This window comes from Arvicola amphibius, chromosome 6 (assembly GCF_903992535.2).
Source record: "Arvicola amphibius chromosome 6, mArvAmp1.2, whole genome shotgun sequence".
In the NCBI taxonomy this organism is placed as follows: domain Eukaryota; kingdom Metazoa; phylum Chordata; class Mammalia; order Rodentia; family Cricetidae; genus Arvicola; species Arvicola amphibius.
Window position 1 is genome coordinate 26,154,195 of NC_052052.2, and position 20,457 is coordinate 26,174,651.

Below are 20,457 nucleotides of genomic sequence, written 5' to 3' on the forward strand. Positions count from 1 at the left end.
GAAATTTAAAATAAGATGGCTGTTCTATGCTACTGAAACCTTTTTTAAAATACTGTTTTAAAATTTTCTAGACAAATTTGCCTTTTTGGTTGAAAATGTTGAGAGATACTCTTGTGCAATCTCTCATTTTCCACCCCGCTTCCCTGTCTCCACATGCCCTCAGCCTGGCCTTAGTGAAGCAGCAGAAGTCTATGCTCCATGCCTCCAACAGTCAGCTCCTCAGTGATGGAGTGGTGGCTGCATTTGTCCTTCGTTGTCATTTGTTTGTTTATTTATTGGCTTTTTGAGTCTACAGAGGTCTTAGACTCTCAGAAACAAATTGGTATAATAATAAACCTTCCTATTCTTGTTATTTAAATGAAATATTGCATCAGAAAGTTTATGGCTCATATATTTTATATATATATATATAAAAAGGTGTTAATAAAGTGTGGACGGCTTTCTGTTAGCAAGGGCCTACTTCTATTAGGCAAATCCCAGTGCATGATGTCCCTGAAGCCACATAGGCATTTATCCTCAAGAAGTTTTTGGGAGTTATTGAAGGCCATTGTAGATGTGATCTGGGCAGTGTTGTTTTTTGTCTTTACTTATTCTTGTACATTAAGGTGATTCCACACGGTAGTGGGTGGCTTCTTTAGATAGGGAGAAGCGAGCATCTCCCATAAGCCTAATAAAAACATTTTCCAGAGCTGATTTTGGCCATGTCAGCATAAACACTCAGCGTATACACTTAGAGGCATTACTGGGACACAGGAAACAAAGATTCACATACAGCGTTTTCAAGAGATAGCACCTTGATTGTTTTAAAAAACAAAAAACTTTCTGGGGTGAGGCTTTTAGATTCCCAGTGTCTCCATTGGCAAAAAACACATTTAAGAGTGAGTGAGTTAGCAGTTCTGGATCCCAAAAACCTTAATTTTGACATCTTTTTCAGCAGGCTGAAGGCAAATACAAAGATGATCCTGTTGATCTTCGCCTTGATATTGAGCGTCGTAAAAAACATAAGGAGAGAGATCTTAAGCGAGGTAAATCAAGAGAGTCGGTGGATTCCCGAGACTCTAGCCACTCAAGAGAAAGATCAGCTGAGAAAACAGAGAAAACTCACAAAGGATCCAAGAAGCAGAAGTACGTGATGCCCCTGCCTGTCACCCTGGACTCTGGAGTAGAGTCAGTTCTTCACAGCAGACTATTTTATTGGTGCTGGTTGTTTTTCACCTTTCACGACAGAGTCTGAACATGGAGCCCTTACTGGCCCAGAACTCACTATGTAGACCAAGTTCTCAATCCCTGCCCCTCCAGTGCTGGGATTACATGAGCGCACAACACTTGTCCATTTGGGCTTGTGAGTGCGCCAGGCCTTCTCATCAGGAAACTCCATGGTTAGGAACTAAAACATCTGTAGCATTGTCTTCTCTAGCTTGAAAATAGAACTACTTTATCTAAGTAAAGTTATCTTTGTCCAGAAATGAATGTTGCAACGATTGTGGAGATTAATTGGCAGTTTGTGTGACAGGTCTTATGGTCATGTTCTTTCTCATTGAGTATTTTCTTAGTGAGCTTATAGTTTAGAAAATCATTGTTAGAATAAAATACTATAACATATAATACATTAAATTAAAAGTACTGTTTTAAAACCAGGTGAGACTAGATAGGACAGGATTGTTGTTTCATAGACAGTTCAAAGAGGTGTTCCAAATATTTCCTTAAAAAAGCAGACTTTTTTTCATTGTATGTAGGGCAACATAACATGCCAATGCCGCTTTTTTTTTTTTTTTTTTTTCTTTTTTTTTTTTTTTTTTGGTGGTGCTAGAGAGTAAACCCTGGGCCTTGCATATGCTCTGCAAGTGCATTTCACCTGAGCTACAACCAGCCTTGGTGCATTGTTGAAGGTTCTATGATTTCAGTCACCTTTCCTTAAATGGAGCAGAGTTGCAGCTTTAACCTTCTCAAAAAGCAGTATTTCTGCTATTCTGGACTTGAACTGGCTGGCAGGCAGTCTTTGTCTCGAGCTGGCTTTGTCCACTGTGTAGCAACTAAGGATGACCTTGAATTCCTTCCTGATTTTTTTTCCTCCCACAGTCCAGTTTATAGGTGTGCACCACATTGCCACTGGTGGGAAGTGGGGTGAGTCCCCATAAGCATCTCAGTATTGAGTGTAGAAAAGTAATTCTGATACTTATTTCTGAAACATGCCCAGCTCTGAGTTGCACTGTGACTTTCAATAATTTGCTTAGAGAAGATTTCCAGCCCTACCAGAGGTAACAAAGGAGGCTACTAAATGACCCTGAGGTGTCAGGAGGACTCCCAGGAATACCTCAAAGTATTCCTCGGTTCTTCATTTATAAAAAGCACTTTGGGGCTGCAGAGTTGGCTGTTATTAAGAACACTTGTTCAATTCTCAGCACCCACTTGGCAGCCCAAACTATCTGTAACCCATCTGGGGAGATCTGGTGCCATCTTCTGGCCTCCTTGGGCACTGCGTGCTTGAGTGACTGAGTCAAGTGAAAACCTTTGAACACTGTTCTTATTACTGTCTTTTTACAACTCCTAAAAAACTGTTTTGTTTTAGCATTTTTGCTGTTTAGGTTTTAGTTTTTTCAAGCAGGGTTTCTCTGGGTAACCCTAGCTGTTCTGGTACTCACCTGGTAGATCAGGCTGACCTTGAACTCAGAGATCTGCCTGCCTCTGCCTCCCAAGCACTGGTCAAATTGGAAGCTTTTTTTTTTTTCCTCCCCAAGACAGGATTTTTTTGTGTAACTTTGGTGCCTGTCCTGAAACTCACTTTATAGACCAGGCTATCCTTGAACTCAGGGACCCACCTGCCTCCGCCTCCCAAGTGCTGGTGTTAAAGGCATGCACCACCACCGCCCGACCATATTGGAAGCTCTTGAGAACCTTATTTCTGAAAACTTCTTACCATAACACCGAGTATTAGAGTGGTTAGGTTTCTGCGTTCTGATTTTGAGTACAGCAGTATGGATCTCTTGTGTTCATGGGGGGGCTGGGCAGAGTGCTTTTTCTTTTCCTTTTTTCTTTTTAATGTGCATGAGTGTTTTTCTCATAAGTCTGTGTTGTGTACCAAGTGTACACCTGGTGCCCAAGGGGACCAGAAGAGGGCGTTGGCTCCCCAGGACCAGAGTTACAGGTGGTTATGCTCTATCATGGGGGTGCTGAGAGCTGAACAAGTGCTCTTAATAGCTGAAACAGTTCTCTAGCCCCAGAGTACTTCTTATAAATGAGGAACCAAGGCATGCCTGGAGGTCTCTATTGCTGGGAGTTTGGTCCTCTGACATCTCAGGGTCATTTAGTAGCCTCCTGTTACCTCTAGTAGGGCTGGCACCAACCTGTAGTGTGTAGACAGTGAGTCATCATATTAGTCTAATTTTTCTAGCCTGTAATTTACCCAGATGAAGGGAAAGGAAGAGATACGACTCCAGGAGGAGTTGCTGCAGATTCTAGACTTAGGAGCACAACCTGTTTGAGCTCAGTAGGAGGTGGTTGTATAGAGTTAGTGGGCTAATTAGAGCCAGGTTTGTTTCCAAGCTCTGCTCAGCTCTGTCACCTATGAACTGAGTAATGTGGAATTCTCTGGTCACTTTGTTGAATACTTAAATTGTCAGTAAGGTGTTCTGACATTTCATTTCATCTTAAAGTGTCTCCCACACCCTTGTGGCCGCCACATAACGGCATTTGAGTGCTAGGAATGACAGCACACTAATAAGGGTTTGCTGCAGTGTCAGAATCAGCCAGTGAGACTCACACAGATCTTTTTGCCTTCTCTGTTGGTTCACATGGCAGGCTGATAATGGAGAGCATGATTGTTTTATGTTTATGTTTGATACTTATTCAACACATGCTTAGAAACAGGTATGCCACTGAAAATGACTCACAGAACCACATCTGCTGGGCGGGTTGGGGTGAACAAAACCCGCTTGCTTGGTTTATCTCTGAGGCTGCCAGAGCCAGTCTTGATTTCCTTCTTCTTCTTCTTCATGTAGGAAGCACCGCAGAGCAAGAGACCGGTCTAGGTCCTCTTCTTCCTCTTCCCAGTCGTCTCACTCGTACAGAGCAGAGGAGTACCCCGAGGAAGCAGAGGAAAGGGAGGAGAGCACCACAGGTTTTGACAAATCCAGACTGGGGACCAAAGACTTCGTGGGTCCAAATGAAAGAGGCGGCAGAGCACGGGGAACCTTTGTAAGGGCCTCCCTTTTTCTCTAAGCCTCCAGCTCTTTCTAGTCCCAACTAAATGTCAATAGGACACCAGTTCTTTTGCCTCTGGTCTAAGCAAGCCAGCTGTAGACTGAAGATTCTTTGGTTCCCAAAGCTTCTATGTTCACTTGTTTCTTTGTTTATAATCACTTCCAAAGCCCCTTATAGCTTCTCATCCCAGAATTTACCCCATTTCCTTGGATCTTGCTTGAAGAAGGCCCTCTGGCCATGTGTATGTACCCCCCGGACTATCTGCTTGGGAGGAACGAAGATAGAAATGAGTAGAAACTAGTTTAACTGTGTGTGACAGGAGGGCAGCTGTCCATTCCTTGTCAGGAAAGTGTTTTAGCAGAATGCAAGGGATTTTTTTTCTTTTTCTTTTTTTAAAAATATTTATTTATTTATTATGTATGCAATGTTCTGTCTGTGTGTATGCCTGAAGGCCAGAAGAGGGCACCAGACCTCATTACAGATGGTTGTGAGCTACCATGTGGTTGCTGGGAATTGAACTCAGAACCTTTGGAAGAGCAGGCAATGCTCTTAACCACTGAGCCATCTCTCCAGCACATGCAAAGGATTTTCTACTGCTGACATGGACCTTTGTTTCTTTTGCTTCATTTGTTTCTACAGCAATTTCGAGCAAGAGGGAGAGGTTGGGGCAGAGGAAACTATTCCGGTAACAATAACAACAACAGCAACAATGATTTTCAAAAGAGAAACCGGGAAGAGGAATGGGATCCAGAGTACACACCCAAAAGCAAGAAGTATTACTTGGTAAGTGTCTGGGACTAACCAGGAAAGGGCCAGAGAACCTTTGGCACACAGTAACTGATTTGAAGGCTTTAAATGGTCTGTCTGACCTTGTTAAATTTGTATACAGGCATAGAGACTGTGAATGTGTTGGTATTGTGCTAGCTAGATGGCTCTTCTCTAGAGGGTTAAGTCACTTTTGGCTCCAATGTGGTTTATCTTCTGAACTGTTTATGAATTCCAAAATAAGCAAGAAATGTCACTGTTGTCTTTCTTGTCCTGTGGACTTTGACTCCTCCCCTGCTTCCAGCCTCTGTACCCTTTACTACTAGATTGACAGGAAAAACAGCTCTAGCGCTGTCTGAGGAACAAAAAGGTTGTTACCATAATGAAACTGCACTGAGCTTTTCCTCTTAGCTGTGTTGTGTGGGTCATTCCCATGCTCCTAGGACTGTTAGATAGTCGCTAACTCCTGCCCTTGCTGTGACTCACTGGGCCTGTGTCCAAGCCTGTAATTCCTGGGCTTGGGTCTAGTTGTTTGAAGCTTCTAGAGGACCTGGGTAGGTGTAGAATTGCTGTGAGAGGAAGCCCGTTCCTGCCCCGACCTGGTCATTGTAGCTCTGCAACCTTGGACAGAGGCAGCTGACAGTCAGCTGCACTGACCTTGAGGAGCCGGTGGGTGGCGGAACCTGTGAAGTGATGAGAGTCTAACTTGAGACAGAAGTTATGCTACAGTTTTCACAGTTCTTCACGCATTCCACCTTTCCTTCTGTCTCTGCTGTGGAGACTGTCAGAACAGGGGTGGTTTGCCTGCTGTGACAGACAGACACTGCTCCTCCTCACTATTGAAGGTGGAGTGTGCTGCAAGAGAGCACCTGGGCTGGAGGGCTTGGAAAGGGCTGGGGGCCATTCCACATGTTAGTATGATTGATTTTTCTAGATGCTTCCTTTGAGAAATGGTGGTGTAGGACTGCAGAGATGCTTCTGTGGCTGCAGCAGTTAAGAACACTGGCTGCTCTTACAGGAGACCTGGGTTCAGTTCCCAGCACCCACAGGCAGCTCACAACTGTCTGTAACTCCAGTTTCAGGGAATTATTTTTAAAGAGAGAGAGAAATGGTGCTCTAAATAATAACAGCTTGGTTTACGTGATAGTCATAAGTGGCAGGATAGACAGACGGGGTAAATGAGCTAGTGCCCCTGTCTTCGTGCTTTCCTACTACTCTAATACTTGTAATGTCCACACTGTTGCCTTAGAGTTCCCCAGATACCCAGTGGTGCTCTTGGATCTGAGCCTGTGGCAGTATTGGAGTAGAATGGTCGAAGGGCTGAAAAGGTCGCAGGGGCACAGGCTTTCTGGCCTGTGTGATGGGGACAGAGAAGAGAACACTAGCCCTGATGCCAGTTTTCTTTGCTCGCAGCATGATGACCGGGAAGGTGAAGGCAGTGACAAGTGGATGAGCCGTGGCCGTGGCCGAGGAGCCTTTCCCCGGGGTCGGGGCCGGTTCATGTTCCGGAAATCCAGTACCAGCCCCAAGTGGGCCCACGATAAGTTCAGTGGCGAGGAAGGAGAGATTGAAGACGATGAGAGTGGGACAGAGAACCGAGAAGACAAGGACGGTCTGCAGCCCACAGCTGAGTAGGGCTGCTCTTGATGGAGCCCTGGCCCAGGGAGAGAGGCGCTGGGAGAGGCTGGTGGAGCTAAACAGGGAGCCTCAAGAAGATCCTGCAAATCCCACCCCACAACCCACCAGCCACACAGAACCTACAACAGCAGAGTACACATCCCTGGTGCTGTCCCACTGGACAGAGGACACTGGCCCCAGAGCCTAGGATCAGGCCCATGTTTTGAGCAGCCCACAACACACTGGGCTCCGCTGTTTGTTGTTTGTTGTTGGTGTGTGGGGTGGGGGCAGGGTAGGGAGAATGATGCTGATGCTTGGGTTTTTTGTTTGGTTTTGTTTTCCTTTCCCTATTAGAAACCCAAGTTTCCCTAATTTCATTTGGAACTAAGAGGATGAACTTGGTTTTCAGTCTTTTCCTATCCTGATTTTTAAAAGGCCCTTATATTTCTCTTTTTGTTCTTTTTTTTTTCCTTTTCTTTTTACAGGCTATGTAGTATATTAGCAGAAAGATTTAATTTGGGCAACTTTGATTCTTAAAGCATGTGAATAAACATTGACGTGTTCGCCTCAGTTTGGGACCAAACTGCTTGGATCTTTGTAAAAACCGGTTTTGTATGTCACGGAGGAGTTTAAGGCCTTTCTGACCACCTTGTGTTCCCCTTTCTGTGCAGCCATGTGTCACATGGAGTTGCTCCCAGCCTCCCCATGCATCCTGCCCTTGTCTGATTTCTCCTGGGCTGGGCTTCCCATTTTCCACCAGCAGCTCCAGTATCCTAAACTTTGTAGTCCTGCTGGTCCTCAGCAAAAGGAGTGGAAACTGGATGGCAGTTTCTGGGCTGTTTTCTAAGAAACTTCTGAATTCTATTATCTTTACAAATATAAGATGAGAAAATAATTTTTTCAATATTTTTTATTGATCTTTTTATAAAATGAAAAGAAACTCCTATGATCGATTAAGGATGGTGGTTATGGCTGGGTGGTTTGTGGGGTTCGTGTTTTGGGTTTGTTCTTTTTTTTCCTTTTAACCTTAAGTTTTGGGTTGAAACGTTTTCCAATTTGGGGGGGCATCCTCAAAAGGGTCCTTGTGCTAGCCTTCCGGGGAGGTGGTCCCGAGCAGGTGAACCACAGCATTGTGCATATGTTCTATGCCGATTGCACCCTCCTCTTCCCCCAGCCTTTGCTCTTGGGTTATTGCTACTTCCCCTTACTTTGCTAATTTCTATAGTTAAGTTGGTTTTACTTGAATGATTCATGTTTAGGGGAGAAAGAAAAACACCCTTAAGTTTTTGTTTCAACTCCTCCTGCAAATAAAAACAATAAACGAAGTGACAGATGCAAATGGACTGTGTTCCTTGTCAACACGCCTGCTCCAAGCACCCTGGAGCAGTAGGTACCTCCCTCAGAAGTTTCCATCCCATAATATGCTCTTTTTCTTTGCAAAGAAGCACCTGTTCTCAGGAGAGTCCCTGCATTCTCTGCTTTTAATATCCAAGAACCAAACTTCACCACAGTGCAAGAAGCAAGGACTTTGACTTCGTGGTGTGGCAGGGGTCAAGGCTGCCATAAACTGGCTCAGCCTTTGTGTATATTCACCCAGTCGGAAGATTATTTACGGATGAGCCTAGCCCAACTAGTACCCCCATTGGAGGGAGGGCCCTAACCTTCAGACTCTTGCCAGCCATAGTTTTTAGAGACAGGAGCCACCACTTTCTCGTGGGGTGCTTTCTCCGGAATGGCCCCGCCCTGGTATGTACCTTTCTCCACCTTCCCCTGCAGCTAAGAACTTGCAAGCCAGTAGAGGGTGGGCCAGGAAATGTATAAAAAACGTTAAGTCTGGCCTAGGTTAGGAGACTGTAGAATTTAGCAGTGGTGAAAGAGAGCTTGGAGGAGCTGTTACTCTGGAACTGGGCCGAGACCCTGAATGACGACCTGGAACTGGGGCCCAACCTGCTGAGCCAGGCCGCCCACTCCTAGCACCTGGATCCTGACCTATGACTTGAGACTCCGCCTCATTCAATGTACAGCCCAGCAGCCCGGCCCGCCCTCTGCATTCCCAATACTCAACCGCCGGCCTGACCGCAAGGCTGTGCAGGGGTCCCCAGAAATCATGGGTATGTGTGCGGGTCTCGGGGTAGTTCTGAATGTCCAGGGACGGTCCCCAGCCTTTCTTAGCCCGCCCTCCGCCCGCAGAGGTCCTGGTCCTGGCCAGATACCGTGCGCAGACGGAGGACGAGCTGAGCCTGGCGCCAGGGGATGTGGTCCGGCAGGTTCGCGCAGGGACCGCTCGGGGCTGGCTGCATGGGACGCTGCAGGGCCGCCAAGGTCTCTTTCCCAAGAGACTGGTGCAGGTAAAGCCTGGTGCGGGTGAGGCAGTGCGGGGAGCGGGCCGGGTCCCGCTCCGGGCCATGCGCTGAGTGCCGCCTCCGTGCGATCTTCCCAGGAGATTCCCGAGGCCCTGCGGGGCGTCACTGAGCCCAGACCGCGCTACGCGCGCCGCCGCCGCGGTGAGTCTGGCGCTAGGCTGGCGCGTGGGGGCTCGCTGCCCGCGTGGAGCGTAACGACTGCGGGAGGGGCCGCGAGGCTACTGTGCAGCCCCCTGATTGGCTCCAAGTACAATGCTCCGCTAGAGGGCGGGGCTTAAAGCTACTAGAGGCCGTGCTCAGGGGTCGGCCCCTTCCCCAGTGCTGTGGACAGGGCTTCTTGCTCGAGCTGCCCCCCTGCTTGTTTGGCCTAGGTCACCCCGTCAACTCTCAGGGTCCCCTAAGATGGTGCAAAGTGAACTTCAACTACAGCCCAGAGCAGGCAGACGAGCTGAATCTTCAAACTGGGGAGATTGTGGAAGTAATAAAGGAGGTGAGGGGGTGCGATGAGAGGACTTGGAGAGATGTTGGAGCTCTTCACACACAAAAGAGAGTGAAGTGAGGGTGGGGGCGATGGGGAGGGAGGCAGCAGGGGAGGAAGCTGTCCTTGGGCAGAACCAAGGGTCGACACTCCAGTGACTCTTGGACAGACCCAGATGCTCCCACAACCTTCCCCTTCCCCAGATTGAGGACGGCTGGTGGCTGGGGAAGAAGAACGGGCAGTTGGGAGCCTTCCCATCCAACTTTGTGGAATTGCTGGACGGTGGGCCCCCAAGTGAGACCGTGACCCTGTGATTCCCTGGGACCAGACTCTGCAATCTTCAGTGATCTTCCCAATGACCTTCCTGACCCTGTTGTCCCATTAGCCCTCTCCCAGAACCTAGCTCAGTTAGAACCTCCCTAACCTCATTGTCCCTCTCCAGGCCTGGGAACCGCAGACATGCCTTCAGTCGTCCCTAATCCACCGAAGCCTCCTAAGGTAAATTGGATCAGGGTAGGCACAGCCAATGAGGTTTTGTTTTGTTTTGTTTTTCCAGGACAGGGTTTCTCTGTGTAACCCTAATAGCCCTGGCTATCCTGGAACTCACTTTGCTTTGTAGACCAGGCTGATCTTGAACTCACACAGATCCTCCTGCCTCTGCCCAGTGAGTTCTTGAAATAGCTTCAGGCTCATCTTCCGCTTCCTTTATTCTGCCCCTTCTAGCTGAGTAACTTGACCTACGACAGCCCTCCAGACTACCTGCGGACAGGTGAGCGTCTAGCCAAAGAATCGACACACCCTGCCATGTGGGAGGGGAGCCAGGTAAGTTGTGGGTGGGAGCCACTGGGGGAGGCTACACAATAGAATGCCTCCTCTCAGTCTCCTGCCCAGAGACCTGCAGGGTCCTGTTTGACTACCAGCCTGAGGCCCCGGATGAGTTGGCGCTGCACAAGGGGGACCTGGTGAAAGTTCTGAGGAAGGTGTGAGAGGCATAGGAGGCACAGAAGGGTAAGGAGTGGGACCCAGGCAAGAGGGACCTGAGCGAGGCTCACCTCCCTGCTGCCTTGTTCCTCAACCAGACCACAGAGGATAAGGGCTGGTGGGAAGGCGAGTGTCAAGGCAGAAGAGGAGTGTTTCCAGACAACTTCGTGCTTCCTCCACCCCCTGTGAGTATTGAACCAGACACTGGGAAGGCAGAGGAAAGACTTCTTTAAAAAAAAAAATCGGGAAACGGTATGGTGGCACACACGTTAGTCCCAGCATTGGGGAGGCAGAGACAAGTGGATCCCTGAGTATGAGGCCAGCCTGGTCTACAAAGCAGGACAGCCAGGGCTACACAGAGAAACCTTGTCAAAAAAAAAAAAAAAAAAAAAAAAACCAGGAAAAAAAAAGTCAGGAATCAAGTGTTTTTGTTCAGATCCCCCAGAACCCATAGAAATGGCAAATGGGCATGGCAGCACCCCTGTGTTTCTAGCCTCAGGAAGGTAGCGAGGCAGAAGGAACCATATTGGTGAGCTCTGCTTTTGATTGGGAGACTACCTTAAAGAATTAGGCAGAAAGCCAGGTGTGATGGCACATGCCCTTAATCCAGCATTCGGGAGACAGACAGGCATATCTCTTGAGTTCGAGGCCAGCCTGGTCTAAAGAATGAGTTCCAGGACAGCTAGGGATACAAGAGGAGGAATCAAGAAAGATTCCCAGCCGGGCGGTAGTGGCACCTGCCCTTAATCCCAGCACTTGGGAGGCAGAGGCAGGTGGATCTCTGTGAGTTCGAGGCCAGCCTGGTTTATAGAGTGAATTCCATGATAGGCTCCAAAGTTACAGAGAAACCCTGTCTCAAAAAACCAAAAGAAAAGAAAAAAGATTGCCTATGTCAACCTCTTGTCTACACATTAGTACATGCATTTTGCACATGCACGCACACGCGTGCGCACACACACAAAGAATAAAGCAACAGGCATTATGGAACTCCTTGAACAAACACAGCTAGAGGGTCACCCCTAAATGAGACTAGACCTAAAAGTTTTGAAACTTCTTCTTAAATTCTCATATTTCTTTTTCATCTAGATCAGGAAGCTGGTCCCACGGAAAATTATATCTCGGGATTCACGTGAGTGCCTGGGGAGCATGGGGTTGAGGGGTTGTTCTATGAAACAATATTAATTAATCATCCATACTGTTCCATCTGCATGTATCCCAATAGGCTAGAAGAGGGCACCAGATCTCAGTACAGGTGGCTGTGAGCCACCATGTAGTTGCTGGGAATTGAACTCAGGACCTTTAGAAGAGCAGCCAGTGCCCCTAACCTCAGAGCCATCTCTCCAGCCCTGACCCAGTTGTTCCTAAACACTCATAGTTCCCCACTAGTTCAGTATACCATAGGAACATCCTGCCCTGGCCGGGGAGGGAGGGAAGGGTCAAGGCCCCTGTCAGAGCTGTGGGATTTCCTGTGTGAGTCCAATTGTATGTGTTCATATGCTAATGCTTCTGTGTGGTTCTTGGCCTCGACTGTCACGTAGCCCCGCTGGCGTGTCTGCTGGTGGGGGAGGTAGTAAGGATCAAACCCAAGCTTTGCACAAATGAGACCAGTGCCTTCCACTGAACTATATCACGGTGCTAGCTGTATGCTTCAAAGTCCATAGAGATAAATCTGGGGTGGAGAGGACATGGCTCCGGGAGTTCACTGACGCTAGATTGTTTAAAGGCAGAGAGACGGAAGAGAGACTTGGTCTGATCTTTAGCAGAATAATGTTTATTCACGGCAACTGGGCATGTTTGTCATCTCGTGTGCAGATGGCCAAAATGCCTACCGAAGATGGGATGTGGCCCCTCATAGAGTCATGAAAATGACTTTGGCCGCCCTCACGGGAAGGTGGGAATTGTAGTCTTTTCAGAAGGAAACTATCATTCCTAACTCTGAGAGGATATTTTTAAAAATGTTGGCTAGGCAGTGGTGGCGCAAATCTTTAATCCCAGCACTCGGGAGGCAGAAGCAGGCAGATCTCTGAGTTTGAGACCACCCTGGTCTACAGAGTTCCAGGGCAGCCAAGGTTATGCAGAGAAACCCTGTATGGGGGTAGGGGGCTTAGTTATTTTTATGTATATGGGTGATTTGCCTGCATGCATGCCTGTGCAACACATATGTTCCTGGTGTCCGTGTAGGCCAGAAGAGGGTGTCGGATCCTCTGAACAGATGGTTGTGAGCTTCCATGTAGATGCTGGGTATTGAACTGCAGTCCTCTGCAATGGCAGCCAGTGCTCTTGACCACTTAGCTAACTCTCAGCCTCACCACACCCTTATTCAGTGCTGGATACCCAGGGTGTGGCGCATGCTAGGCAAATGCTCTGACACCGTACTACATCCCAGTCCTCGGATCTCTGAGACAGAGTCTCACCACTTAGTCCAAGCTAGCCTTGAACTCATGGTCCTCCCGCCCCTTCCCAGCAAGTGTATGAAGCTCTCAGGGTCTCTCCATACTCAAATTGATGCTTGTTAATGTCTTCATTAGAGCCATGCTAGTGGACAGCAAGGTGTCTAGTGGTTTGGATTTGCACTCCTCTGGGGCCTCGTGGTGCCTAGAAGCTTTTGTTCTTTTGGTTTTTTTTTTTTTTTTTTTTTTTTTTTTTGAGATAGTTTCTCTTTGTGGTCATGGTTGTCCTGGAACTAGCTCTGTAGGCCAGGTTGGCCTCAAACTCAGAGATCCACCTGCATCTGCCTCCTTAGTGCTGGGATTAAAAACATGCACCATCAATACCTGGCTTGTCTAGAAGCTTTTGTTCCTTTGTTTTGTTTCTTCAAGACAGGGTTTCTCTGTGTGGCCCCGGTGGTTGTCCTGGAATTAGCTCTGTAGGTCAGCTGCCCCCCCTCCCCCGAACTCATCGCCTGCCTCTGCCTCCTGAGTGCTAGGATTAAAGGTGAAACGCTAAACTATGTGATAGAGCCCTTGTCTGGCAAGCATGAGGCACACCCTAGCCTCAACCCCCAGTACACCAAAAACGATTTTATTGTTATTGTTTTTTGTTTTGTTTTGTTTTTTTTGTAATGTGTATGGGTATTTTGCATGCATGTATGGCTGTGTACTGCATTCATGCAGTACCTGTGGAAGCCAGAAGAGGGCACCAGATCCTTTGGAACTAGCCTTACAGATAGTTGTGAGGTAGAGGCCCAGAATTGAAGCCCTGGCCTGGGAAAGAGCAGCCAGTGCTCTTACCTACTGAGCTGTCTCTCGAGCCCAGGCATCCTTTGTTAATGTTGTCCTTTGATGCAGTGTTTTGTTTTCTGATGAAGTACCATTCACTGCTCTTGGGTTGGTTGTGTTGCCCAACCCAAGTGGAGGGTGGGAGGGGTGTCACATGAGTAGAGAGGTTGTGGCTCCTCATAGCCACTGAAACCACACTTGCACCCCTTCCCCAACTCAGCACTGCAGACCCACTCTGTGCACCATTGGACAGAAGGGATGAGCAATCCCAGGGAGGAACACTATCAAGCAGACACTTCTCATGTTACCGCACTGCCTTGGACAGTGTCACAGCACAGAGATGCCCATCCTGTCCACTGTCCATCTTCCTTGCTGCCGTCTGGGGAGCACAGAGATGCTCATCTTGTCCTCTGTCCATCTTCCTCGCTGCCATCCTGGGAGCACGGAGATGCTGATCTTGTTCTCTGTCCATCTTCCTTGCTGCCTTGGACAGTGTCGCAAGCACACAGATGCCCATCTTATCCTCTGTCCATCTTCCTCGCTGCCGTTCTGGGAGAGGACTTGGGCGCCGCCTCACCAAGAACATTGGTCTGGATCATATCACCCCTACCCCGCTTCTCATCTAGCGATTCTCTAACTTTAGGCTGGATTCACCCCGCTGTTTAACTTGTACGTGTACGGTAAATCCTGTCTGTACACATGTACACATGTACAAGGTCATGGGCTTGCATTGTGTATTTTTCCAGGAATGCTGTGGTCATCTGTAGTCACGCAGTTTTCTGTTTGCTTTTCATAGCCGGTTCTTCCAGATAATCCTTTTGTTGCCTCTGCATCCTAATTTCTTACCTAAGCTGTGTCACGTTCCCCGCTTGAGAATTCCAGTGTGTGCACTAAGCAGGGCCTGCTGACCGCTCACAGCAGCCTGCCTTTTTGTGTGCCTTTTACCTTTGTGAGCTCATGCCTTGATCTTAGCTGTGGGAGCCTTGGAAGCCTTTGGGAAGATTTCCGGGAGGGTTTGATGTTGTTTCTGCCAGGCGCTGGAGGACACCAGTTCCCACCAGCCACTTGGCTTTCCCTAGGAGAAGTGACGCGGGGTGGCTGAGCTTTAGGCCTGTTGGTAAGCTAAGGGAGCAGGGCTTCACCTCACAGGCCCCAAGCTCAGGAGCCAGAGCAGAGTCACCCACTTCATCACCTGTGCTGTCTTGATTGTTGACATAGTGGGTAACGCTGTCCCTAGGTAGGGAGTCTGGAGCAGCATAAGAGAAAGCTGGCTGACAGCAAGCAAGGAAGGAACTGCGTATTTATTTTCTCTCTGCGCTTGTCTGCGGATTTGAAGTTTCCTGCTTTGGCTTCCTCACAGTACTGTGAGGAATTGGAAACTGAACAAACCCTTCCTCCCTGTGTCACAGCAGCAGAAATGAAACCAGGACATCACTTTCTGGCCTCACTTCTATTTTCCTTTTTTTTCCTTTCTTTGAAACAGGGTTTCTCTGTGTATCCTTGGCTGTCCTGGAAACCACTCTGTAGACCAGGCTGGCCTTGAACTCACAAAGATCTGCCTGCCAAGTGCTGGGGCTAATTAAAGGCGTGCACCACCACCGCCTGGCTCTATTTGTGTTCTTCTTTCTGCTTAAATTATTTTGTGTGTATGTTTTACTTGTATGTGTGTCTTTGCACCTTGTTGGCACCTGGTGCCCATGGAGGCCAGAAGTGTGTTGGATCCCCTAGAATTGGAATCACAGATGATTGTGAAGTGTCATGTGGGTGCTGGGAATCGAACCCAGGTCCTCTGAAAGAGCAGCTAGTGCTCTTACCTGCTGAGGCATCTCTTCAGACCTTCTCCTACCCTCTTAAATCCCAAAGTGTCAGAAAACTATCCTCAGGAGTATAGAATTGCTCTCAGGTGGGAGGGCCCTACAAATCACTTAGCCAAATCTCAGCAGCGGGGTGCAGAGTTACCTATAGTGAGTTATGTCTGCTGAACACTTAGTATTGACTCACTCTGAGTCTTGGCACAGCCCTTGGGTGCATATTGTTATCCTTGTCTCGAAGATGAGGACACGGGTACAACACGGTAACAGAGTTTACCTGCCCAAGTTCCTACACTACTAGCAAGAAATAAAGCTGGTAATTATAGTCTGTGCTTATTCTAACATGCTGTCATGTTAAGTCAGTGTGTGCCGTGTACTGAAGTGGCTTTGTCTGCTGATGTGGATGCCACCGTGTGTAGCTGCCTTTGGGACTCCCTCCACTGTCATTGCTGTCATTGCCACCTTCATGTGGCTTGCTCTGACCATTGTGTTTGGTAGTTTTGTTTTTTTTTTTTTGAAACAAGGTTTCTCTTCATAACAGCCCCTGGCTGTCCTGGAACTCACTAAGTAGACCAGGCTGGCCTCGAACTCACAGAGATCCACCTGCCTCTGCCTCCCAAGTGCTGGCTGGTATTAAAGGTGTGCTCCACCACGCCTGGCTGTTGGGATTTTTTTAATATTTATTTTAGACAAGGTGTTACAGCATAGCCCGGGCTGGCCTTGAACTCCCAGCATTCTCATTCTCTTCACCTCCTGGAGGAGGCTGGGATTACTGGCATGTACCATGACTCCAGGTCACTGAAGTCTGTATACTGTAGGCTGGTGAGGTGGCACAGCAGGTAGAGGCACGAAGCCTGTTGACTTTGCGTTTGATCCTGGATACTCACATGGTAGGAGAGAAATGACTCCTCTACGTCATCCTTTGCCCCACATGCCTGGGCAAATGCACATATATGCATATAAGTACACAAATAGATATCAGGCTACTTAGAAGTCAAAAATTGTGCTGGGAGGTGGTGGCACACACATTTAATCCCTGTACTCTGTGAGTTCAAGGCCAGCATGGTCTACACAGAGTTTCAGGACAGCCAGGGCCTGTTACATTGAGAAACCCTGTCTCAAAAAGATGCTTTTTTAAGGGCTGGAGAGATGGCTCAGAGGTTAAGCGCATTGCTTGCTCTTCCAAAGGTCCTGAGTTCAATTCCCAGCAACCAGATGGTGGCTCACAACCATCTGTAATGAGGTCTGGCGCCCTCTTCTGGCCTTTAGGCATACACACAGACAAAATATTGCATACATAATAAATAAATAAATATTTTTTTTTAAAAAAAAAAAAAGCTTTTTTGAGTTCCAGGATAGCCAGAACTACACAGAGGAACCTTGCCTCAAAAGACAGAAAACAACAGCAAAAAATGAAAAGTTGTACACTATTGCTGCTGTCATGGCTACTCTTAGATTTCTAGCTACTCGCATGTTTCAGGAGGAGCACGTCAGCTCAGCCTGGGTAACAACAGTGAGACCCTCTTTCAGAGCACGGATATCCATTCTTAGTGGGTGTGGCACACACCTGTAATCCCAGCCTTCAGGACACAGAGGCAGGTGGATCTGAGTTTAAAGCCAGCCTGGTCTACAGAGTGAGTTCCAGGACTATGTAGAGACCCTCTCTGGGAGGGGAAAAAAAGCTAAAAACACCTCCCCCCATATATGCTTTCTGGTGTATCTTGTGTTTGTGTACTGGTGCCCACAGAGGCCAGAGGCTGTGGGTCACTCTGGAGCTGGAGTTATAGGTTGCTATGAGACAAATCTCCGTGCACGTTGAGTACTGGGAACTGAACTTGGGTCCTCTGCAAGAGCAATAAGTGGGGCTCCGGGGTTAAGAGCACCTGATTAGCTGCTATGTGGGTGTAGAGAATTGAATCCAGGCCCTCTGTAATCGGTGCTCTTAACTCCTGAGCCACCTCTTGCTGAATTTTTTTAGAACTGCAATGTAAGGAATTTTAAAAGATGAGGCCAGGCAGTGGTGGCGCACACCTTTAATCCCAACCCTCAGGACACAGAGGCAGGCAGATCTCTGTGAGTTCAAAGCCAGCCTGGTCTACAGAATCAAAGACCTTCTTATTGCCTCATCCCTGCCGGTGAGCACGTGGGAGGCATGAGAACAGCAGAAATGAGGAAAGCTCAGGGGCTAGAGTGTGGGAAGCAGGAACTTGCGTCTAGATGCCATGTAGTTGGTGCTGGCAGCTCTCCAAAATGATCTGGTTTTCTGAGACTCGGTGGTCTCTATGTAATCGAGTCATTCTTTGAGCTCATGACCTTGGTTCTCGAGAGGGCAGCTGGAATGACAAGCGTTCAAGGGTCACAGAGATGGAGATTTGGGCTTTACTGGATTATTGATGATGATTAAACCCCTAAGACTGGGTAGGATCATTTAAAAGGTGTGAGATAGCTTAGTACGTTCCAGGACAGTCACAGCTACAAAGTAAGACCGTCTTGGGAAAAAGATATATGTGTGTGTGGGGGGAGGGGTTGTTGGTCCAACAAAGAATGAAGTCTGAACCAGAGAACTCCTTATGGGCACCAAGCAGGGAACAGGCAGATCTTCAAAGAGGGGATCAAAACCTGGCAGGCAGGATAGAGCGCTAGCGCCCCCACAAAGCCTTCCCTTATGTTCCATGCTTCCCTAAGCCCAGGGTGAGCTCTCAAAATCAGATGGAATTCATCTCCCATCACCCTTGCGTGCCCGGGGACATAAGCAGACAGACATTACTCCTTTCTCTCCTCCCAGCTCCCGTTAAGGAATCAAAAAAGCTGATGCCCAGAACATCTGTCAAGAGGCTGGCAGCAGCTGCCTCAGCACCTAGCAAAGTCAAGTAAGGAGGAGGAGGGCATTGGGGAGGAGGGGGATGCAGAGGAGAACCCCCTTCCACGCCTGTCTCCTGTTGCTGACCGAGATGTGTTCCAGGACATCTTCCACACCCAGTGGGGACAGCCAGAAATGCCCCTCCCGAGACTGCGGTAAGGGTTCACTTCCTACAGTAGAAGACAGGGATTGGGGGGTGGGGGCGGGGTGTTGCTGGACAGAGATGAGCTTGGGTCTCTGAAGTTCTACTTTCATAGGCTTCAATGGCAGCTTCCTCAGTCGGGGGGCAAGGCAACCTGGGAGAAAGCGACCCGGAACCCAGGCTTCTCAACAGCATTCAGTGTCGAGTCAGGTGAGAGAGAGGGCATCACTGGAAGGAAATGGTTCCCACAGGTGTGTTTTACAAGGGTAAAAGATCCCAAGGGAAACAAGGAAGCTACTTTAAGGTAACCAGCTTCCACCTAAGACCCCATCCCTACCATCACCACAGGAGGATGACCGGAGAAGCCCAGGAAAGGCCCCCTCCACAAATAAAACTGCCACTCCAGATAAAACTCGGCTTCCTGATAAGACCCTTGGCACAGAGAAGAACCCAGCTCCCAACAAAGTCTCCACTCCAGAGAACTGCGTTCCAGAGAAAGCCCTGGATTCGGACAAAATCCCCACTGCAGAGAATACCACTGTGGACACGGCTGTCACTACAGGGAGTGCCCTTTCTGGGGATGAAGCCCCTGCCCTAAAAGCCCCAACTAAGGATGAAATCTTTGACCCGAAGGCAGCCCTTCCTGTGGACACTGCCCCCGCACTAGTAAAGATCTTGACCCCAGAGCACATGGTTTTTGGAGAGGACCCTTCTAGAGACAACACTCAGTGCCAGCATTTGCCTCCAGAAGAAACCACACAGGGGTCCCAGTCTCTTGCACCTCCAAATAACATCCAGGTGCCAGGACAGCACTTTCAAGCGTCTGACTCCTCAGAGAGGTCCTGCTGTAAGATGAAACACGGGCAGGGGGACAGCTGCCCAGCCCACTCCAAGCCTGAAGATGAGGCTGCCGTGAAGGGTCGGCCAGCCAAAGATGAGACAGCTCCGAAAGAACCACTCCCCAAAGAGCTGCCTTCTGAAGGAGGGAGTCCCCAAAAGCAAGTGCCTCCAAAAGAGTCAGTCCCCACTCCCCAAGTACCACATACTATCAAATGGATGCCAGTCCCTGAAGGAGCTCCCACACTTCATCCCGTGGTCCCACTAACCTCCTCCGAAGGCAAGAGGGACAGCGCCTGCGCAGATGCTGTGGAAGTAGCATCGTTAAAGGAAGAGGTGGGGTCACTAAAGAGCGCGCTGGAGCTTCTGGCGTTGAAACTGGAGTAAGTGGGCGGTGATGCAGATGGGCGGGGCGGGAGACAAAGGGAAGGGTCCAGTGTCTCACCTGAACCCCGTATCCACAGACAGAAGATGAATGATGTCTGGGAGGAGCTGAAGACCGCGAATGAGAAGATCGAATTGCTAGAGGTGGGTGCAATGCAGACCCAGGAGGGGGAAGGGCGGTAGCTGTTGACTCCGGTCCCTGATGCCCTCTCCTGACTAGGTTCGGACGATGCAGAGGACCAAGAAGTCCTTCAAACAGGCGCAGACACAGACGGAAACACAGCCGGCGGAATAAGGGAGGGCTCAGGCGGAACCTCAGCCCGACCTGGAGGGAAGTCTATCTATCCTGTTCGGGCCACCCCGGCCCTTGCACACAACTTTGAGAAACTCCAAGGAAATAAAAACTGAACTCATAGACCAGCCTGGTCCGTGTGGGGCGGGGCCAGCCAGCAACCACCCTCCGCATTCCTGGCGCGCTCTCTCGGGCACATCTGGCCAACATGTGGCTCCCATTACCATTCTCAAGTCCTGTGCAAGGCTATTTTTATCCACCGGATGGTTGGGGGCGGGGTGGGGGTTGTAGTCTCCTTCGGAGGCCTTCCCTGCGCTGGATGCAGGGTGGAGGGGCCCAGACCCTCCTAGATTCAGGAACCCCGCTGTGCGCTAGAGGGGTGGAGCCGGCCTTTGGGGGAGCAGCTCCTCCCACTTGGCGTCTGCCCCAAGGGACCTGTGTCCACTCACTTGGAATGATACTCGGCCCAGAAGCAAACTTCTGGCTTCGCTCAGGCACCAGGTCTAATA

General features: G+C 48.9%; 2 protein-coding genes across 5 annotated transcripts in view; both read left to right on the top strand.

Moving 5' to 3' along the window:
* Positions 1 to 7,921, top strand: part of Thrap3 (thyroid hormone receptor associated protein 3) — a 33,658-nt gene extending 25,737 nt beyond the window's left edge. For 3 of the 4 annotated variants that reach the window (XM_038332944.1, XM_038332945.1, XM_038332946.1), the window contains 4 exons: positions 935 to 1,125; positions 3,999 to 4,194; positions 4,840 to 4,983; positions 6,379 to 7,921. In XM_038332944.1, coding sequence (XP_038188872.1) covers positions 935 to 1,125; positions 3,999 to 4,194; positions 4,840 to 4,983; positions 6,379 to 6,600 — 753 coding nt within the window. In that variant the 3' untranslated portion in view covers positions 6,601 to 7,921. The remainder of the gene's footprint in view (positions 1 to 934; positions 1,126 to 3,998; positions 4,195 to 4,839; positions 4,984 to 6,378) is intronic. The other variant, XM_038332947.1, reaches the window with a different exon arrangement.
* An 802-nt stretch (positions 7,922 to 8,723) lies between these two features.
* On the top strand, positions 8,724 to 20,019 carry Sh3d21 (SH3 domain containing 21). The gene is made up of 15 exons (XM_042055290.1): positions 8,724 to 8,930; positions 9,023 to 9,086; positions 9,317 to 9,435; positions 9,627 to 9,717; positions 9,866 to 9,921; positions 10,147 to 10,192; positions 10,303 to 10,403; positions 10,503 to 10,589; positions 11,491 to 11,533; positions 18,219 to 18,303; positions 18,396 to 18,448; positions 18,551 to 18,645; positions 18,760 to 19,655; positions 19,737 to 19,800; positions 19,877 to 20,019. The coding sequence occupies exons 1-15, from the start codon at positions 8,724 to 8,726 to the stop codon at positions 19,949 to 19,951; spliced, it is 2,082 nt and encodes a 693-aa protein (XP_041911224.1). The 3' UTR covers positions 19,952 to 20,019.
* The last annotated feature ends 438 nt before the right edge of the window (positions 20,020 to 20,457 follow it).